The 19,227-nt window shown below is 40.3% G+C and overlaps 1 protein-coding gene across 5 annotated transcripts in view; it reads left to right on the top strand.

Moving 5' to 3' along the window:
• The window catches only part of vwa8 (von Willebrand factor A domain containing 8), a 325,734-nt gene that overhangs the window by 86,015 nt on the left and 220,492 nt on the right, over positions 1-19,227 (top strand). For 4 of the 5 annotated variants that reach the window (XR_007263236.1, XM_048603036.1, XM_048603035.1 and 1 more), the window contains 6 exons: positions 3,000-3,049; positions 7,632-7,740; positions 7,821-7,925; positions 8,371-8,499; positions 17,209-17,343; positions 17,451-17,528. Coding sequence is in view for 4 of the 5 variants with exons in the window: in XM_048603036.1 (XP_048458993.1) it covers positions 3,000-3,049; positions 7,632-7,740; positions 7,821-7,925; positions 8,371-8,499; positions 17,209-17,343; positions 17,451-17,528 (606 nt within the window). In the remaining variant the exon portion in view is untranslated. The remainder of the gene's footprint in view (positions 1-2,999; positions 3,050-7,631; positions 7,741-7,820; positions 7,926-8,370; positions 8,500-17,208; positions 17,344-17,450; positions 17,529-19,227) is intronic. The other variant, XM_048603037.1, reaches the window with a different exon arrangement.

The raw sequence follows: 19,227 nt of genomic DNA, 5'->3' as shown, positions 1-19,227 counted from the left end.
GTCGAATGCCTTCTGGAAGTCCAAACACACAGGTTTGCTGGTTCCCCTGTATTGACTCTGGTTGAGACTTCCTGAGATAATTCTCTTAAATTAGTCAGATGCAATTTCCCTTTCATGAAGCCATGCTGACTCTGTTTCATTAGATTTAACTTTGTAACATCCACAATTTGGAACTATTGCATTTGGTTCCCACCTTCAAATCATTGATATATAAGATGAACATCTGGTTTCCGAGTAGTGGTCCTTGCAGTACCCCACTACTCTTAGCTTGCCAATGTGAGAATGAACCATTTATTCTAATCCTCTGTTTTCTGTCTCTCAGCCAACCATTAAAACATGCCAGTACATTACCCCCATCCCATACGTTTTAACTTTTTTAACCAGCCTCCTGTGGGAAACTTAATCAAAAGCTTCCTAAAAATCTAAGTATACTATGTCCATTTGGCTCACCTTTGTGAATTCATTCTCTGTTCTCCCTTTTGGTATCAATTTCTTGGTCCTGCTATGCTGTATTTTGTAAACCACCCAATTCTCAACGTTACTGTTTTCTCTGGCAACTTTATAGGCTTTTACTTTTACAGTCCTTTAGTTTATAATCCTGAACTTCCTTTGTTAGCCATGCTTGATTGATGCTTTTTGAGTTTCTGCACTTTAAAGGAATGTATATTAATGCTGTAAGTCAGGTGTCATGGACCAGACCAGACCAGACCAGACTCCCTCAATATATTTTAAGAACATAATCTAGACCTTAACTTTTTCTTGTATTAATGGTAGATGTGAAGTACCGTGTTCCAGATGCAGTATGACTGGTCAAACTGCTCAACGTCAAGCAAAACACAATTTATTTAAACACTATAGTTAAAAGAGAAAGAAATGAAAGCAATTTAGAATAACAACTATTGGAAAAACTTGACCGAATAGCAGGTACAGTGAGTATTACTAATTAACTATTCCAATATAGTAACATTCCATAAACACACCCCTTGGCAAAAAGGCCTATTCAGACGCAGATTCTCACGTGTCGTTCGCCAAACCAGGAGGGAAGAAACATCAAGAGAAAATTCAGAGTGTAGCAGCCAGGAGATATTCACTGAAACTTCCAACTCTTTCCAGACCCCAAAGGCTTCTGATGTTATTGAAGAAAAAAAACCAAAACCCAGAAATCTGGATCTGAGAAGGCTGGCCACACCCATTCAGGCTGTTTTTAAGTAAAAACGCCAGGCCTCACAAGTTGTCTTCAGTAGCCTATTTCTAACCTTTGCCTTACAAACTCTCTTCAAACAAAAAGGGCAAAGTAACCTTTGAAAGTGACAGCCTTGTCACATGTCAAGGTTACCTCAGAGTACAACAGGACCTTGATCAGATGGGCTGATGGGCTGAGGTGTTGGCAGATGGAGTTTAATTTAGATAAATGTGAGGTGCTACGTTTTTGGTAGGACAGAACACTTATGCTTAATGGTAAGGTCCTGGGGAGTGTTGCCGAGTAAAGAGACCTTGGAGTGCAAGTTCATAGTTTCTTGAAAGTGGAGTTGCAGGTAGACAGGATAATGAAGAAGGCATTTGGTACGCTTGCCATTATTCGTCAGTGCATTGAATATAGGAATTGGGATATCATGTTGTGGGTGTACAGGACATTGGTGAGGCCACGTTTGGAACACTGCATTCAATTCTGGTCTCTTTGCTATAGGAAGGATTTAGTTAAATTTGAAAGAGTTCAGAAAAGATTTATGAGGATGTTGCCAGGGTTGAAGGGTTTGAGCTATAGGGAGAGGCTGGAGAGGCTGGATAGGCTGGCGTAATTTTCTGTGGAGCGTCAGAGGCTGAGGGGTGACCTCATAGAGGTTTATAAAATCATGAGGGGCACGGATAGGGTGAATAGTCCTTTTCCCTTGGGCATAGGTTTAAGGTGAGAGGGAAAAGTTTTAAAAGAGACCTGAGGGGCAGCTTTTTAACACAGGGTGGTGCATATATGGAACGGGCTGCCAGAGGAAATGTTAGAGGAAGTGATATGATTACGCCATTTAAAAGACATTTGGACAATTACATGAATAGAAAGGGTTTAAGAGGTAAATGGACCAAATGCTGGCAAATGAGACTAGATTAATTTTGGATTTCTAGTTGTCATGGACAAGTTGGACCAAAGGTTCTGTTTCCATGCTGTACATCACTATGAATCTCCTTATAACTCAAACCGTCTATTCCCAGCAACATGCTGGTAAATCTCTTCTGCATCCTGTCCAGCTTAATAATAGCCTTCCTATATCTAGATGACTAGAACTAGAACAGTACTTCAGAAGAAGCCCCATCAAGGTCCTGTACAACCTTAACATAATGTCCCAACTCCTATACTAAAAAGGTCTGAGCAATGATCATGCTAAACACCTTAACCACCCTTTCTACATATGATGCAAACTTCAAAGAATTATGTACCTGAACCCCTAGGTTTGTCTGTTCTACAACACTGCCCAAGGCCCTACTTTTAATTGTATATGTCTTGCGTTTGTTTGTTTTACCAAAATGCAATACTTTGCATTTATCCAAATTAGACTCCATTTGTCACTATTCAGCCCACTGACCTAATTGATTAAGATCTCTGTGTCATCTTAGATAACCTTCTTTACTGTCCACTATACCACCAATCATGATGCCATCTGCAAACTTATCAACCGTACTTTCTATATTCTCATCTAAATCTCTTATATAAATGACAAACAAAAGTTGGACCAGCACTGATCCATGTGAAACACTGCTGGTCACAGGCCATGGCGGGGTAGGCGGGAGAAGAAGTTTGAAAGTATTGGGTGTCAAATTTACCCATCTTCTGAGATTCACTTGTAGGTTTTGATATCCCACCATGAGTGGCTGGAGGAGCAGGCAGAGTTCACAGGAGAAAATATGGAGGAGTTGGAATTTGTAGCTTGAAGGAATTCTGAGTTAGCCAGCAGAAAGCTTCACTTCTTGTATTGTATTGATAATGTTCATATTTATGACTTTTCCAGGATCAGTTGGCAGTCTTGTATGCTGTTGGACCAAATGTACGGTCTGAAAGGTATGACTGTTTACGGATATTTTATTTATTGTGCAGACACAGAGACACAAACCAGATGGACATGTTAGTTAGCATGAGTGAGTCAACATTTGTTCTCCTCTTTTAGTATCTCTCTCTGTCTTTGTGTGGCTATATTCTATGGTCTGCCTGCTTTCTCTTTAATCATCCTGGACACCAGTGTTTTGATTTTTAACAGACAGTTTCAAATCACTGAATCTCATGGGCATCCCAATAACTGGTCCCTACAGAGCTCTTTGCACAACCACCAAGAGTCTCTGAATGCATTTAGCTGCTGACCTCCTTTATTAACTGCCTGTCTATTTCATTCTTTTCTTCCTAATTGATGAATCTTTAAGGGTGCATTACCAAAGTTGAGCCATACTATGTTCAACATGCTGTTAAAGAGGTTGTTGACTTGCTCGCTGAGCTGGCTTGTTTTCGTTTAGACGTTTCATCACCATGCTAGGTAACATCATCAGTGAGGCCTCCGCTGAAGCGATGGTATTCTACTCTGCTTGGAATTTATACTGTCTGATCCATTATGGTGAGTAGTATCATTTCTGGTTTTGATCTGTATGGGTTTGTATATGGTCCAATTCTATATGTTTGATTGCATTATGGGTGGAGAACCATGCATCTAGGAATTCCCATTGTGTCTATGTTTGGCTTGGGCTACTATAGTCACGTTGCCCCAGTTAAACTGATGGCCTTCATTGTCCGAGTGTACTGATATTAAGAAAAGTTTGTCATGTCATTTTGCTGCTAGCTGATGTTCATGTATTCTGATGGCTAGTTTCCTTCTTGTCTGACCGATGTAATGTTTGTGGCGGTCGTTGCATGGTATTTTGTAAACCTCGTTGGTTCTGCATATTGTGGGAATGGGGTCTTTGATCCTTGTATTTGTCGTAGAGAGGCTGTGGGCTTGTGTGCTACAATGATTCCTAGTGGTCTTAGGATTCTCATCAGTTCTAATATGTTCTTGATATAGGGCAGTGTGACTAGTGTGTTAGGGCATACTGTTTCCTCCAATTGTCTATTGACAAAAAGACACTAGACTCACGGATGAAACACAACAAGCCATCCAACAAACTATTATCCCCACACTACACAGAAGGAAAGAATCAGACACCCTGAACACATCAGAGGGAAAATCACTAGATAAGTCCACAAACAAAGCTGCATTAGGACACTATTTAAACAGGCCATAACTCACTGCAACACTCCAGAACTATGCAGGAAAGAGGAAGAACACCAACACAAAATCTTCGCTATGAACAGATATCCCCGCAACCTCATCCGCAGGTGCCCACTAAATAGACAATAAGAGGACACAGTATGCCCTAACACACTGGCCACACTACCCTACATGAAGAACATACCAGAACTGACAACGAGACTCTTATGACCACTAGGAATCATGGTAGCACACAAGCCCACAGACACTGTATGAAAAACACTCATAAGGATTAAAGATCCCATTCCCACAAGATGCAGAACCAACATGGTTTACAAAATATCATGCAATGTCTGCCATAAACATTACATCGGACAGACAGGAAGGAAACTAGCCATCAGAATACATGAACGTTAGCTAGCAGCAAAATGTCACGACAAACTTTCCTTAATATCAGTACACTTGGACAATGAAGGCCATCAATTTAACTAGGACAATGTAACTGTAGTAGCCCAAGCCAAGCATAAACACGCACGGGAATCCCTAGACGCATGGTTCTCAAACCATGATGCAATCAACAAGCATATAGAATTGGACCCCATATACAAACCCATATAGATCAAAACCGGAAATGACACTACTCACCATAACGGACCAGACAGTGTAAATTCAAAGTGGAGTAGAACAACATCGCTTCATCGGAGGCCTCACTAATGATGTCACCTAGCATGGTGACGAAACGTCTGAACAAAAACAAGCCAGCAACCTCAAATCTTTGCTAAAACTTTAAATGCTGTTAAAGATTACGACCTTAGAGACAGCAGTAGGCTTTTCAGCTCTTTGAGTTTGCTGCATCATTCAAGAAGATCACAGCTGATCTGAATGTAGTCTCAGCTCCATTTTCCTGTCTACATTCATAACCCGCAAGTCCCTTGTCTGTCAAAAGTCTAAAAATGAAACTAACCAGCTACATCCAGACAGCCTTGAATGAATTTGCAAACCCAGCGTCCTCTACTTTCTGTGGAAGAGAATTCCACACTGTCCTAACCCTCTGACAGAAGGTTTCTCTTTTTCCCTGTGTTAAAAGGGAGACCCTTTCTTAAAATATGTCCCCTAGTTTTTCTCTTGCTGCAAGAGGAAGCAAACTCCTGTCTCCACCCTGTCAGGTTTCCTCAAGAAATTTTACGTTTGAATAAGATCATCTCTCATTATTTTAAACTATAACAAGTATTGTTGACTCTCCTGCTCCTCTGATGCTGCCTGACCTGCTGTGTTCCTCCAGCTCCACACTGTATAGACCTTGATCTGTTCAGTCTTTCTTCATTAGATAAGCCCTTCATTCCAGGAATGACTCGAGTGAACCTTCTCTGAACTGCTTCTGAAGCAATTCTATCTTTTTAAAATGAGGAGACCAAAACTGCACACTGTGCTCCAGATGTCATTTCCCCAATGCCCTGTACAGCTGTAGCAATATTTTCCAATTTAAAATTCTATTCCCTTGTAATAAATGCCAACATTCCATTTGACTTCCTGATCAGGCTGAGAGAAAGAGAGGGTTAAGGAGGGAATTCCAGAGTGTAGGAAGTGTGGAAGGCATGGCAACCATTGGTGGAGCAAAAGACAAGAGATTCTCGACAGTACTGTATGGAATAATTTCAGATGATTGAAAAGCATAAAGAGGTTACAGACTTCGCCTAAACCTGTATACTTCCTCATGAACTAGGAAACCTCCTCCTCTTTGACCAAGCTCTCAGGTACTTTTAACTGTCACTTTGTCTCTATGTCTGTTCCTTTTTACCTTTCAATCTGTGGATTCTGGGTTAGCTGTTTTTCTAGGTTAAAGCTGTTATATAAATGGAAATTGTGCAGTAGTCTCATTATATTGCTAGTGTGCTTGAAGAGCTTTGAGTGAACTACATTTCAGTAAGAATTGGACTCTTGTGTCTCTTTCCTTTAGTGTTAAAAATGGAGACAGACTGTCAAATCAAATCTGTACCTCTGTATTTGCAACACAGTAGAATTAAAACATACATAGACCCTAATATTGGGCCCCAATGGTTCCTAACCAAATTTTTCGAATAACCAATCTCAGACTTTGTGAATTTTCAATTTCATTTGTAGCTTAAACAAAAGCCTTAATAATTTATTAACGATTAATAATTAACAGTAACTTTAGCAGGGCAAAATTAGACTATGAAGTAATCTAATTAATGTCTATGATTTAAATCCAATAGCCTTTGTTTTCAGCTCCATCCACACAAAAGACATCCAGACAAACAAACACAGTTAAGAGATAAATTAAGAAAATGAAAATTACAAAACTGGCCATATCTCTTAAGCAGTTTTCACCATATGTTGTTCTTCAAGCATATATCATTGTTTCTTGGTTGATTTTCTGAAGACGTTAATCAATGCTACCTTTTCAATTCACTCTGAGGAAGTTTCAATAGCATATATCTTAGTTTCTATTCTCTGAACTTCCAATAGCTAATAGAATAGAATCACAGAATCCATGCAGTGCATAAGCATCCATTGAGTCCACATCAACACTCTGAAGAGCATCCCATCCAGACCCACCTCCTACCTTATCCCTGTAACTCCACATTTCCTGATGGCAAACCCACTTAACCTGCATGTCGCATGACATCTCCCTGACAATATACAAACTCCACACAGTTGCCCGATGGCAGAATTGAACCAGGATCTGTCGCACTATGAGGCAGCAGTGCTAACCACTGAGTCATTGTGCTGTCCTTCATGCTGTAACATTCACAAACAAACTCCTTATCTTAGAAACATAGCCCAAAGACCAGTTCAAACTCTCTGACCCCTTCCTCTGTTTGACCATCATGTTCTCTTCCAGACATGCTAGCACCAGTTCTCAGTTACTGACCTTGTTTATCGCCAAGCATCTGCCATCTGGTAGAAAATATGCCAGTTTCCTTGGTGTCCAAGAGTCTTTGTAATCCTTTGGTCAGGAACCAATCTGCAATCAACTTCCAGGCCTCGCCTCTCAAACAACCAACAGCTTCTTTCTCTTTATTTTGACATGAATTGCTGCTCACAGTTCAGAGGTCATCTTCAGCTCACAGCTCTCAGTTCCAAACCCAAATTAATAAAAAGAATAAAATAAATAAAAATCAGCAAGTGTTCTAACACTAATTTATGTATCTATTCCTGCTTCTGTTAAGTAATATTCTGTGCCATAATTGTTTGTTTGAAATTCAATCTCACTGAAGAAGAGTTCCTACAAACTGCAGTGTTGTGTTGTTTCAGCAGAATAGGAGTTCAGTTTTTCACAATTCCACTAAAAATGAAAATAGAACATTAGCTGCTGAAGAAAACACGAATATTTAGTGCCTGGGACCCTGCAGGTTTATAACCAAAGTATTATTTCTACTTTCTCAGAGTGTCTCAGATGTTATCCTTTGCAACAACCCTCTGCTCTCAAGAGTCCACAACCCTTGGTCTTTTTGAGTTCCCTGTGGATAACTTAGCAGCTGTCATTAAGATCATGGTATGTACAATTGATAACAGAATAACAAAATAAGTTTTAATTCTGCAGACAGTTTAATTAATGTGCTGCTCTTTGACCAGGATGTGTTTCCCATGCTGTCTGCCCAGCAACTGCTTCACAGGCTTTATCCATATGATTTAATACTTGGGAAGGAAGGTCAAACTGGAGTGAAGGATGTATTGAAGGTAGGTAGGATGTATTGTGATCTATTTATTGAACAGTTGACCTCCAGTTGCCCAATTCAACAGGGATTAGCTGAGCATTGACTTTAGGGGTACAGACCAGGTGAGTGACGGAACATTGTAACTGTGCTTCAGGCTGCAGATAATGCCATGGGAGATCACCACTGATTTAAAAATACTTTACTGCTAGCCAAGTGTAATCAGCAGCCACATAACACAAGTGCAAATACTTAAAAAAATTTGAAAAAATCTGATATTTGTGCCGTTTGGAATAAACATTTTTTGGTTAAGGACAATGAGGAACGAGACTCTTTGGACATTGTGGATTAAAATGGCTGACCCCTTACTTTGAAACAGTGCCATCTAGTTCTAAGTTGTATGTTTGTTGATCTTCTTGTGATTCAGCACTTCCATTACAATCAGTAAGTTGAAAATCTGTTTTTTTAAGACATTTGAGTTGCTGGACTCTTCAAGTTCATCGACCACAAGGGCAGTTCTTGGTATAAAAGAAGTCAATGGACAGGCTTCACAAGCCATAGCTACTGTTCAAGTTGGTGATAAAGATGTGGCCGTTCAGGTAATGAATTTGATTTCAACAATGTTAAAATAAACAGAATTAGATCGCACAAAAATATTTTTAACCCTTTCATTGGTTTTTGGCATTTATGGAAGAACTTAGTACAACTGCCTTCAATTTTTTGGTATTGTTTGTACTTAAATTGCTTTGCATCCGGATTTATGTCATGATAGTAATTGTATTTTAGCTTTACTAAACAACCCTGTTTTATCACCTTTTTATAAAGAAAAGGCCACCTGTTTATTCTAGAAGGTGACCTATCTTTATCCAAATAAATATGTTTCATTACCTCCAGAGCTGTTCTATTTGTGCAGCTTTTGTGCTGACAGAAAGCTCAGGCTACTTATCCGACAGAGACTGTCTGTTAGATTCGCTGCAAGATAAGTGGGAGTTACTGTCATGGTGCAGAAGGAGGCCATTTGCCCCTTTGTGTCTGCATTACTTCCGTCGCCTAGTGCTAATCATCTACATTTTCCCCATATCCCTATTTCTATCCAGATAATCATCCAGTGCCCTTCTGATTACCTCAACTGAAATTGCTTCCACCACATTTCAAGGCAGTGCATTCCTTTAAGAGAAACCTAATTTGACTGCGCTGCAAACTAAAATTTGGTTTCTTAATAGATTGATGAAATGGGTCCAGTTCCATTCAGCACCATTTTTTAAGTCCTGCATGGTTGGATGGCACTGATTCATTTCACCCAGTAGGAAGTTGTGTTTATGGGGAGTGCGTTGGAAGATTAGGCTACCATGTGCTGGTTCTGACTCTAGCCTATGCTCCCTCTTCAGCAGAGCTGCTGACTGGGAGGGTGGAGATTTGCCCTCATTTGCTGAACTGCACTAAAAATAATTTGAATTCACCGAAGTCTAGTTTGATGTAAGTGAGGTGAACTGCATTATTTCAATTTTCTATTCAGTCCAGGAATACAAGCTACATTGTTATTTACAATGTCCCATCACTTACCTGCAATCTAAATTAAAGCTTGCTCCATTCATAGACGCTATTGATTTTTCTTTTAATCTGATGAAGTCATTTAGAATAAACTAGTCACTGAAGCTTAAATGTTCTGGTTTATGTTCCATTTTAGTGTACTGTACTGAGGAATTGTTTGATTAAATCAGGCACTAATTATAGGTCAAAAACAATTTGTTTATTTGTTTTGTTTCTTGAAATATTCATTAACAACATATTAAAAAATTCCTCTTCAGAACTTCCTTTGTGTACAACCTCTAACAAATTTGCACAGAAAAAAGTTATTTGAAATAGATCGAGAGAATAAATCTCAAGTTAGCAATTCAGACAATGTTTATGTTGAGTTTTTTTTTGCACTGAATGGAAATAGTTCATATTGTATTGACTTGTTGCAAACTGCATTAAGCTCAGGTATGAGTGCCCTTCTTTATTTTAATAAAACTCTTCAGAAAAAAGATTTGATACAAAATTTCTCTAATTATCATGTGTAGGATTGATGGTTAGAAAATTGTGAAGATTCCAATTAGTATCAATTGACAGAGAAATAGAGGCCTTTGTTAAGTTTGAATTTTATAAGTACTAATTACTAATCCTATTTTGTTGGGATACTATAAATTAATTTTTTTTTCAGTTGTGAGATATGCATCAAATCAGACAGGTAGACAGATTGAGTATGTAAGTGACAGATGGATAAACAAAGATGTATGTTCTCCGAGATTCCTTCTGGTCACCCTGCTATAAGAAAGATATTATTAAACTAGAAAGGGTGCAAACAAATATGTACAAGGATGTTACTGAGACTAGACGGTTTGAGTTATAAGTAAGGACTGTATAGGCTGGGAGCCTTTTCCCTGGAGTGTAGGAGGTTGAGGGATGACCTTTATAGAGCTTTATAAATTCATGAGCATAGATAAGGTGATTAGCCAAGGCCTTTTCCCCAGGGTAGGGGGGCTCCAAAAAGGCATAGGTATAAGGTGAGAGTGGAAAGATTTAAAAGGGACCTGAAGAGCAACTTTTTCATATCGACGGGATACATTTATGGAACGAACTGCCAGAGAAAGTGGTAGAGGTGAGTACAATTACATTTAAAAGACATTTGGACAAATACATGAATAGGAAAGGTTTAGAGGCATATGGGCCAAATGAAGGCAACTGGGACTATTTCAGTTTTGGAGACCTGTTCGACATGAGCAAGTTGGGCTGAAGAGTCTGTTTCCATGCTGTATGACTCTATAACTCTATCTCTCGAATTGCTGTATTTAAACATAGAATTCTTGCCTCTACCCAATGAACACTGCTAGCACATCCCCTGCTCATCTTTTACTGCAGCAGTTGCCAGTTTTTCAACAGTGAATCAATGCTTAATTCATCGCGCAGCTTTGCCAAGCCTCTGGTTTCCCTTTCACAGTGATGCCCAGATCAAAGGATCTTATGCGAATATTGTGACATTATTAGTGACATCAGGTTTCTCAACCAAGCAACAGGACTCCTCCCTTTGTGCAACCAAAGCAGAGTACCATCTCTGAAAGCTGGTAAATCCCATGTCCTCATCCCAACAGTTACACCAGTTCCACACCCGAGATGCTAAATAAACTTGCTCTATAGCCCAGCTTGAAAATGGTAAGCAACAAAATGGATACATGCAGAGAACAATTGACAATGTTGTGAAATTCACGCACTAAAAGAACAGTGTAAATCTGAGAGTGCTGTTTAATTAAGATAGACATTTTTCCTGTATGACCAGAACACCCGTGTTGTTATAAAACATAAAGTATTGAGGTGGATAGTGAGCAATGCCATGGGAAATTGTAACAAAACATAAAATCAAACTAACTATAAGTTAATGGTGTGGATAGAAAAATGCCTGCAAGTATTGCCCTTGTATTCCCTTCTAACCCAACATAGTTTGACTCCCTGCATGCAAAGCCATAGGAGATTGTCTACTTGAAGATTAAAATTTTCACCCGATATACAACATATTGAAAGTATTTGTTTAGTCAGTGGATTATTTGTTGGAAAAGAAACCTATTTTAGATAGTTTTGGATGAAGTTGAGTAAGGCTCAGCAACAGATTAGCAGTCTCACCTTGTCATGAAGTTGCTGAAATTTAAGTCCTCTCTAGAGATTAGACATACAAAACTTTAGTGCCAATACAGTTTCTACTGGGAGGATGCACACAGTCCTACATTTTTTGTTCCTGAGCCCCTCCAGTGCGCACTTCATAACTTCTAATAACTTCTATAAATCGTCTTACAGCTTGGTGATTTAGAGTCACAGAATGCCACCAACAGAAAAAGGCCCTTTGGCCCATCGAGTTTATACCAGTCAAAAATAAACATCAAACTATTCTAATCCCGTTTCCAGCACGGCTCATAGCCTTGTATTTCTCTATCATGAGCGTACATCTAAATACGACTTAAATGTTATGAGGCCTTCAGCTTCAGCCACTAAAAGCAGTGAGTTCCAGATTCCAACTGTCCTCTGGGTGAAAACATTTTCCTCACATCTCTTCTAAACCTTCTGCCCTTATCTTACATCTATGTCCCATTTCATTGCTCCCTTCATCAAGGGGAAATGTTTCTTCCTGTCTACTGTATCCATAATTTTGTAGATCTTAATCATGTACCCTATCGATCTCATCTGCTATAAGTAAAAACTCCAGTCTGTCCCATCTCTCTTCATAACTGACACTCTTCAGACCAGGCAACATTGTGGTAAATCTCTTTTGCACTCTCTCCAGTGTGTTCACATTCCCTATGTAAAGTAAATTCCAGAACTGCAAGAATACTCTCGGTGGTCTAACCAATGGTTTATACAGTTCCAGTCTAACCTCCCTGCGCTCAAACTCTCTTGTTCAACTAATAAAGGCATGTATACCATATGCCTACATCAGTTTATCTACATGCCTTGATACCTTAAGGGGCAGGTGTACATGCAGATCAGTATCTGAGAAGATTTGTAGCTCAGGTTGTGGATGAGGTTGTAGACTTGCTTGTCGAGCCGGTGGGTTTGGTTGCAAACGTTTCGTCACCCTGCTAGGGAGTACCGTCAGTGCGCCTCCAGTGAAGCATCAGTGTTATTTATATGCCTCAGTTCACTGGACTGATTGGTATTACTTCTGATTTGTTTCTCAGTGGTTTGTACACAGGGTCTAACTCAATGTGTTTGTTGATTTGTCTCTTGTCTCACTTGTCTCACTACACATGGACAACAAGGGACACGAATTCGACTGGGATAACACATCGATAATCGCACAAGCCAAACAGAGAGACACCAAGGAATTCCTGGAGGCCTGGTATTCCAACTGGAACTCCATCAGCAAACACATTGAATTAGACTCTGTGTACAAACCACTGAGAAACAAAACCAGAAGTAATACCAATCTTTCCAGCAAACCGAGGCATATAAATGACAAGCGGGACAACACCAATGCTTCACCAGAGGCACACTGACGATGTTACCGAGCAGGGTGACGAAACATTTACAACCAAACCCACTGGCTTGGCGAGCATGTCTACAACCAGGTCAAGATCGCTGTGATCCTTGATGCTTCCCAGGGTACCACTGTTCATCATGTAGCAGTCATGGTTTTGGAAGGTGCTATCTAATGACCTTGGTGAATTTATCCATTTCATCTTGAAGATGGTACACACTTCTGCTGTTGAGCATTGGTGGTGGTGGAAGTGAATACTCATGGATATGGTGCCAATCATATGCTGCTTTGTCCTGGATGGCATCAAGCTTCTTGAGGGATGCTGGAGCTGTACCCATCCAGGCCAGTGGGGACTATTCCATCACACTCCTGACTTGTACCTTGTAGATGGTGGACAGGCTAATCAAAAGATGAGTAATTTGTCACAGAATTCCAAGCTTCTGACCTGCAACCACTGTATTAATATGGCTAGTGCAGTTCAGTTTCTAGTCAGTGGTAATCCCTCGGATTTTGATGGTTAGGGCATTAGGGTTGTTAAAACCATTGAATGTCAAGGAGTGATCGTTAGATTCCATATGTTTGGCATGAATGTTCCTTCTCAGTTTGCAGCCCAAGCCTGGATACTGTTCAGGTAGGGCCGCATTTGGACATGGTCTCCTTCAGTATCTGAGGAGTTGCAAATGGTGCAACGTCCACACTTCTGGTCTTAAGATGGAGGGAAGATCATTGATGAAGCAGCTGAAGATGATTGGGCTGAGGACATTACCCTGTGAAACTCCTGCAGACGTGTCCTGAAATTAAGATAATTGAACTCCAACAACCGCAGCCATCTTCCTTTGTGCTACGTGTGATGCCTCCAATCGAGAGCAGAGCAGGGACCCCCCCCCCCCCACCCTCAGAAGTGAATGTACTATAGGTGGAACGGCGAGTTGTGAGAAGTTGCAAACAGTTAACAGAGAGATATTGCTAGGTTAAGTGAGTGCTTAAGTTAAGAAAATGGAGTATAATGTGGGAAGATGTGAAGTTGTTCATTTTGTAAGGGAGAATAGAAGACAGGAGTATTTAAATGGAGAAAATCTGCAGAAAGATACAACACAAAGGAACTTGGGGATACTTGTGCATGAAACAGAAAGCTAGCTCACAGGGACAACAGGTAATCAGGAAAGCAAAAGTAGTGTTGCCCTTTACTTGAAAGGGGTTGAGTAGAAATGTCTTATTGTGATTGCACAAGCTATTGGTGAGACCGCATCAAATATATTGTGAGCATTTTGGTCCCCTGTTTAAAGAAAAGATGATATTTCATTGGAGGTGGTTTAGAGAAGGTTCATGAGGGTGATCCCTGGTATGGACGGATTGTCTTATGAGCAAAAGTTAAACAAGTTGGGACTATACTAGAGTTTAGAGGGAGAGTGATTTCATTGAAACATATAGGAGTCTTAAGGGGTTTGACAGTAATTGCTGAGAGGATATTTCTCTTCATGAGAGAGTCTAGGATCAGAGGCATAGTCTGGGAATAAAGGGATGCCAGTTTAAGAGTGACATGAAGAGGAATTGCTTCTCTTGGAGGATTATGAGTCTTTGGAACTCCTTTCTACAGAAAGCTGTTGGGGTGGGATCCTTGCATACCTTTAAGGCTGAGATACATAGATTTTTGATTAGTAGGGAAATCAAAGGTTGTGAGGAAAGAGCAGGAAATTGAATGTTAGGCATGTTGGATCAGCTGTGATCCTGTTGAGCAGGCTCAAGGGACCAATTGGCCACCACCTGCTCCTATTACTTAGGTCTTATGGATCTCCAAATTCCCATTGACTCAGTTTTGCTACAGATCCTTGATGCCACACTTCGTTATCGAGTGTTAAAGGTATACAGCATGCAAACAGACCCTTTGGTCCAACTTGTCCATGCTGACCAGATATCCTACATTGATCTAGTCCCATTTGCCAGCATTTGTCCCATATCCCTCTAAGCTCATCCTATTCATGTACCTGTCCAGATGTCTTTTAATTGTACCAGCCTCTACCACTTCTTCTGACAGCTCATTCCATATATGCACCACCCTCTGTGTGAAATATATCTTTACCCTCTCACCTTAAACCTATGCCTTCTAGTTTTGCACTCCCCACCCTGGGAAAAGACCTTCACTATTCACCCTATCCATGCCCCTCATGATTTTATAAACCTCTCTTAGGTCACCCCTCAGTCTCCGACGCTCCAGAGAAAACAGTCCCGGCCTATTCAGCCTCTCCCTATAGCTGAAAGCCTCCAACCCTGGCAACATCCTCATAAATCTTTTCTGAACCGTTTCTAGTCTCACAACATCCTTCCTACAGCAGGGAGACCAGAATTGAATGCAATACTGCAAAAGTGGCCAAACAAATGTCCTGTACAGCCTGAACATGATCTCCCAACTCATATACTCAATGCACTGACCAATAAAGGCAAGCGTACCAAACACCACCTTCACTATCCTATCTACCTGCGATTCCACTTTCAAGGAACTATGAACCATTACTCCAAAGTCTGTTTGTTCAGCAACACTCCCCAGGACCTTAGCATTAAGTTTATAAGTCCTGCCCTGATTTGTCTTTCTAAAATGCAACACCTCACATTTATCTAAATTCAACTCTGTCTGTCACTTCTCAGCCTGTTGACTCATCTGATCAAGGTCCTGTTGTACTCTGAGGTAACCTCCTTTGCTGTCCACTACACCTCCAATTTCAGTGCCATCTGCAAACTTAGTAATCATACCTCCTATGTTCACATCCAAATTATTTACATAAATGACAAAAAACAGTGGACCCAGCACTGATCCTTGTGGCTCACTGCTGGCCATAGGCCTCCAGTCTGGAAGGCAACCCTCCACCACCCTCTGTCTTCTACTTTTAGCCGGTTCTGTACCCAAATGTCTAGATCTCCCTGTATTCCACATGATCTAACCTTGCTAACCAGTCTACCATGAGGAACCTTGTCGAGCATCTTACTGAAGTCCTGATAGATCGCATCCACCACTCTGTCTTCATCAATCCTCTTTGTTATTTCTACAAAAACTCAAAGAAGTTAGAAATGCTGCATTGATGTTAAGGTTAGTTACTGTCACCCCTGGTGTTCAGCTCTTTTGTCTATTTTTAGACAGAAGTTGTAATTTTGTCATGATGTGAAGGGGCAAATATGTTCACTTTAGGAAGCAGCGATGCAGAGATTGGTTAGGGGCACTACAAGTTTAAGTTCATTGAATCATAGAATCCCTACAGTGTGAAAGCAGGCCATTCAGCCCATCGAGCCCACAATGACCCTCTGAAGAGCATTCCACCCAGATCCACTCCCATATCCTGTCCCTGCAACATTGTATTTCCTATGCCTAATCAACCTAGTCTGCACATCCCTGGACATTATGGGCAATTTAGTGTGGCCAATCCACCTAACCTGCACAGCTTTGGACTGTGGGAGGAAACCAGAGCACCCGGAAGAAACCCATGTAGACACAAGCAGATTGTGCAAACTCCACACAGTCGCTCGAGGGTGGAATTGAATCCAGGTTCCTGGCGCTGTGAGGCAGCAGTGCTAGCCACTGAGCCACCAAATACTATTGCTGCAATAAAAACAAGGCCAGTAGTCTTTCTAGTAATCAGTGGTTTCAGCCATTGGAGTGAATCAAATTGGCTGAAGAATGGCATCTATGCTGGGACCTCAGGAGGAGACTGAGATGAATCATTTACTCAAGACTTCTGGCTGAAGTTAACTGCAAGTGTTGAACTTAGCCTTAAACTTTCCACTTATGTGCTGGTCTTCTCCATCATTGCAGATGGGGATATTTGTGGATTGTCCTCTTTGACTGAGTTGTTTAATTCTCCACTACTATTCATAACAGTGTGTTTCAGGAATGCAGAGCTTAGGTCTGGCCCATTGATTCTGGGATTGCTTAGCTCTGTGTATCACTTCCTGCTTATGCAGTTGGGCATTCAAGTAGTCCTGTTTTGTAGCTTCACCGGGTTGGTCATTTAGATATTCCTGGTGCTGCTCCTGGCAAGGCCTCCTGCACATTCACTAATGCCCTGTGGAAAAGGAAATCTGTTGTCCTTACCTGATCTAGCCTACATGTGACTCCAGAATAACAGAAATGTGGTTGACACTTGATTGCTGTCTGATATGGCCTAGCAAATCGCTCATTTGTATGAAACCGGTAAAGTAATATTATAAAGTTATCTATAGTGTTACTTGTAATTACTTAAACCCTTGGAAGTGTAATATTAAAGGTGACATCAGTGACGGTAAAATGGGTATGCTTTTAATCATTGAATTTTAGATTCCTGTTGGAACAAAACGGTTGAAATTTCACACTGGGTCACCGAATTTCATCAGAACATCCAGTCATGACAGGCTCCTGGCCGAAATGATTCAGTCGCACATGGTAAAGGACATATGTCTAATTGGTGGAAAGGTAATATGAAAGTAGATTCTGTTACACATTGCAAAGCTTGCACTGGCTCCAGTTTTTGTTGTTTTATATGATGCTGTGAAAAACATCTATGAATTCTCGTCATGCAGGGTTGTGGCAAAACCGTGATTGCCAAGGAATTTGCTGACCTGCTGGCTTACAGAATTGAGCCCATCACACTATATCAGGTAATTTTTTACATGCATGAAATAGAATATTCTGGAGATAAAACAAGGAACAAAAGAGTTAGGGATAAATGCTTGATAAACCAAAAAAATTGGAAGATTGGAACTTAAGTATAGAAAGCATAGAGTTCTTAAAATTTAGGACGCTATTTGCCCTTGATAACATGGATGGGGTACTGTCTTAGTTGTACAATGTTGAAACCAGAGGTAGAAATCTGGAACTGTCTTTACCACTGCTGTGCAGTTGTCAAAAGAGAACGTTGCAATGACTTTGGCCAGCAACTGAAGGTAAGCTGTAAGAGATTCACTTAATGAAGAAAACAAGGCAGGCTTGTATTTATACACAGGGTGTCCAAAATTGCTGTTGTAGGCAATGGGTACCAGTGTAGCAATAAAACACGCATTTGCACAGAACATGCTCCCAGCAGCGTAATGAGAATGAATCTGTTTTGTGATGTTGATTGACGAATAAATATTGGCCAGGACACTGAAGCAAAGCCCCTTATTTTTCCTTGAAATATTATGAAATAGCCATGGTATCTTTCACATCCACAAAGAAGGCAAATTGGGCATCGGTTTAATGTCTTATCTGAAAGATATCATCTTTGACGGTGCACATTCCCTCATTGGTGGCCTGAAGTGTCAGCTTGCATTATTCACACCATCTCTGGAGAGAGGGATGGAGTTGAATCCATATCCTTCCAACTCAAAGGTGGGATTGCTAACATAGAGCCAAAGCTGACACCTTGGTCACAAGATTGAAATTAAAAAGAGAAAGTGTCTGGCATGAATGGCATTGTGCTGCTGTTAAGACTAGTACAGCCAATGGAAAGGTTGTTCATTGTTATATGAACCATCGTTCCACTGGAAAATGGATTACTTTATTACAAAGCTATCCAGAGGTAAGGGGATGCAAGTGGAGCTGAATGTGAGCCTGAAGTACGACCATAGGTTATTTCAATCTTACTCTTTAATGGAGACTTGAAAAAGATTCAAAACAAATACATGAGGTATTTATCGTATGGTACTAAGGCAGAAGGAGGTATATTTGTGAGGTGCTAATGACATAGTCAGTGTAAGATAGTGAGTACACTATAGATTCAGATTATTGTGATCTTGACATTCAAAGAAAGTGATAAAGCACATACGTATAGGGCGGGAAAAAGGAAATCAGTCCAGTTTTGTTGTGAACCTAATAATGACTAATAACTATTAAAGGAGATCCGAGCTTTTGGTTCATAGATGAAGGAATGACTAGACAAGATATGTGTTTTAAAACTTGTGCTGTAACAAAAGTCTAAACAAAACAATATTGGTTAAACCCTTTTTTTTAAATAGGCAATTTATATTTTAAGTGATAATACCCTGCCCCATTAATCATAGTTAAACCAGAAAAAATAAGATTTCACACATAATACTTCACACAATCCTCTATATAGCCATTCAATTTTCCCAGAATAAGTGCAAAGTGATTACTAGATCTCATCAGTTTAGTACTGTTCTTTTGTTTTTCTCAGCCTGGTAACTTGCAATCTTAGAAATGTCCTTCATAATTTTCTATTCTCAGGACTCTCCATCTAACCCAACTTCGTGATTTTCCCAGACAACAAAAAACAGAAATTGCTGAATAAATTCAGCAGATCTGGCAGCATCTGTGGACAGAAAACAGAATTAACCAGTGGACCCTGTTTCAGAGATAATA

The sequence above is a fragment of the Rhincodon typus genome, chromosome 11 (assembly GCF_021869965.1).
Source record: "Rhincodon typus isolate 14 chromosome 11, sRhiTyp1.1, whole genome shotgun sequence".
NCBI lineage: Eukaryota > Metazoa > Chordata > Chondrichthyes > Orectolobiformes > Rhincodontidae > Rhincodon > Rhincodon typus.
This window is presented reverse-complemented; position numbering and strand designations above follow the sequence as displayed.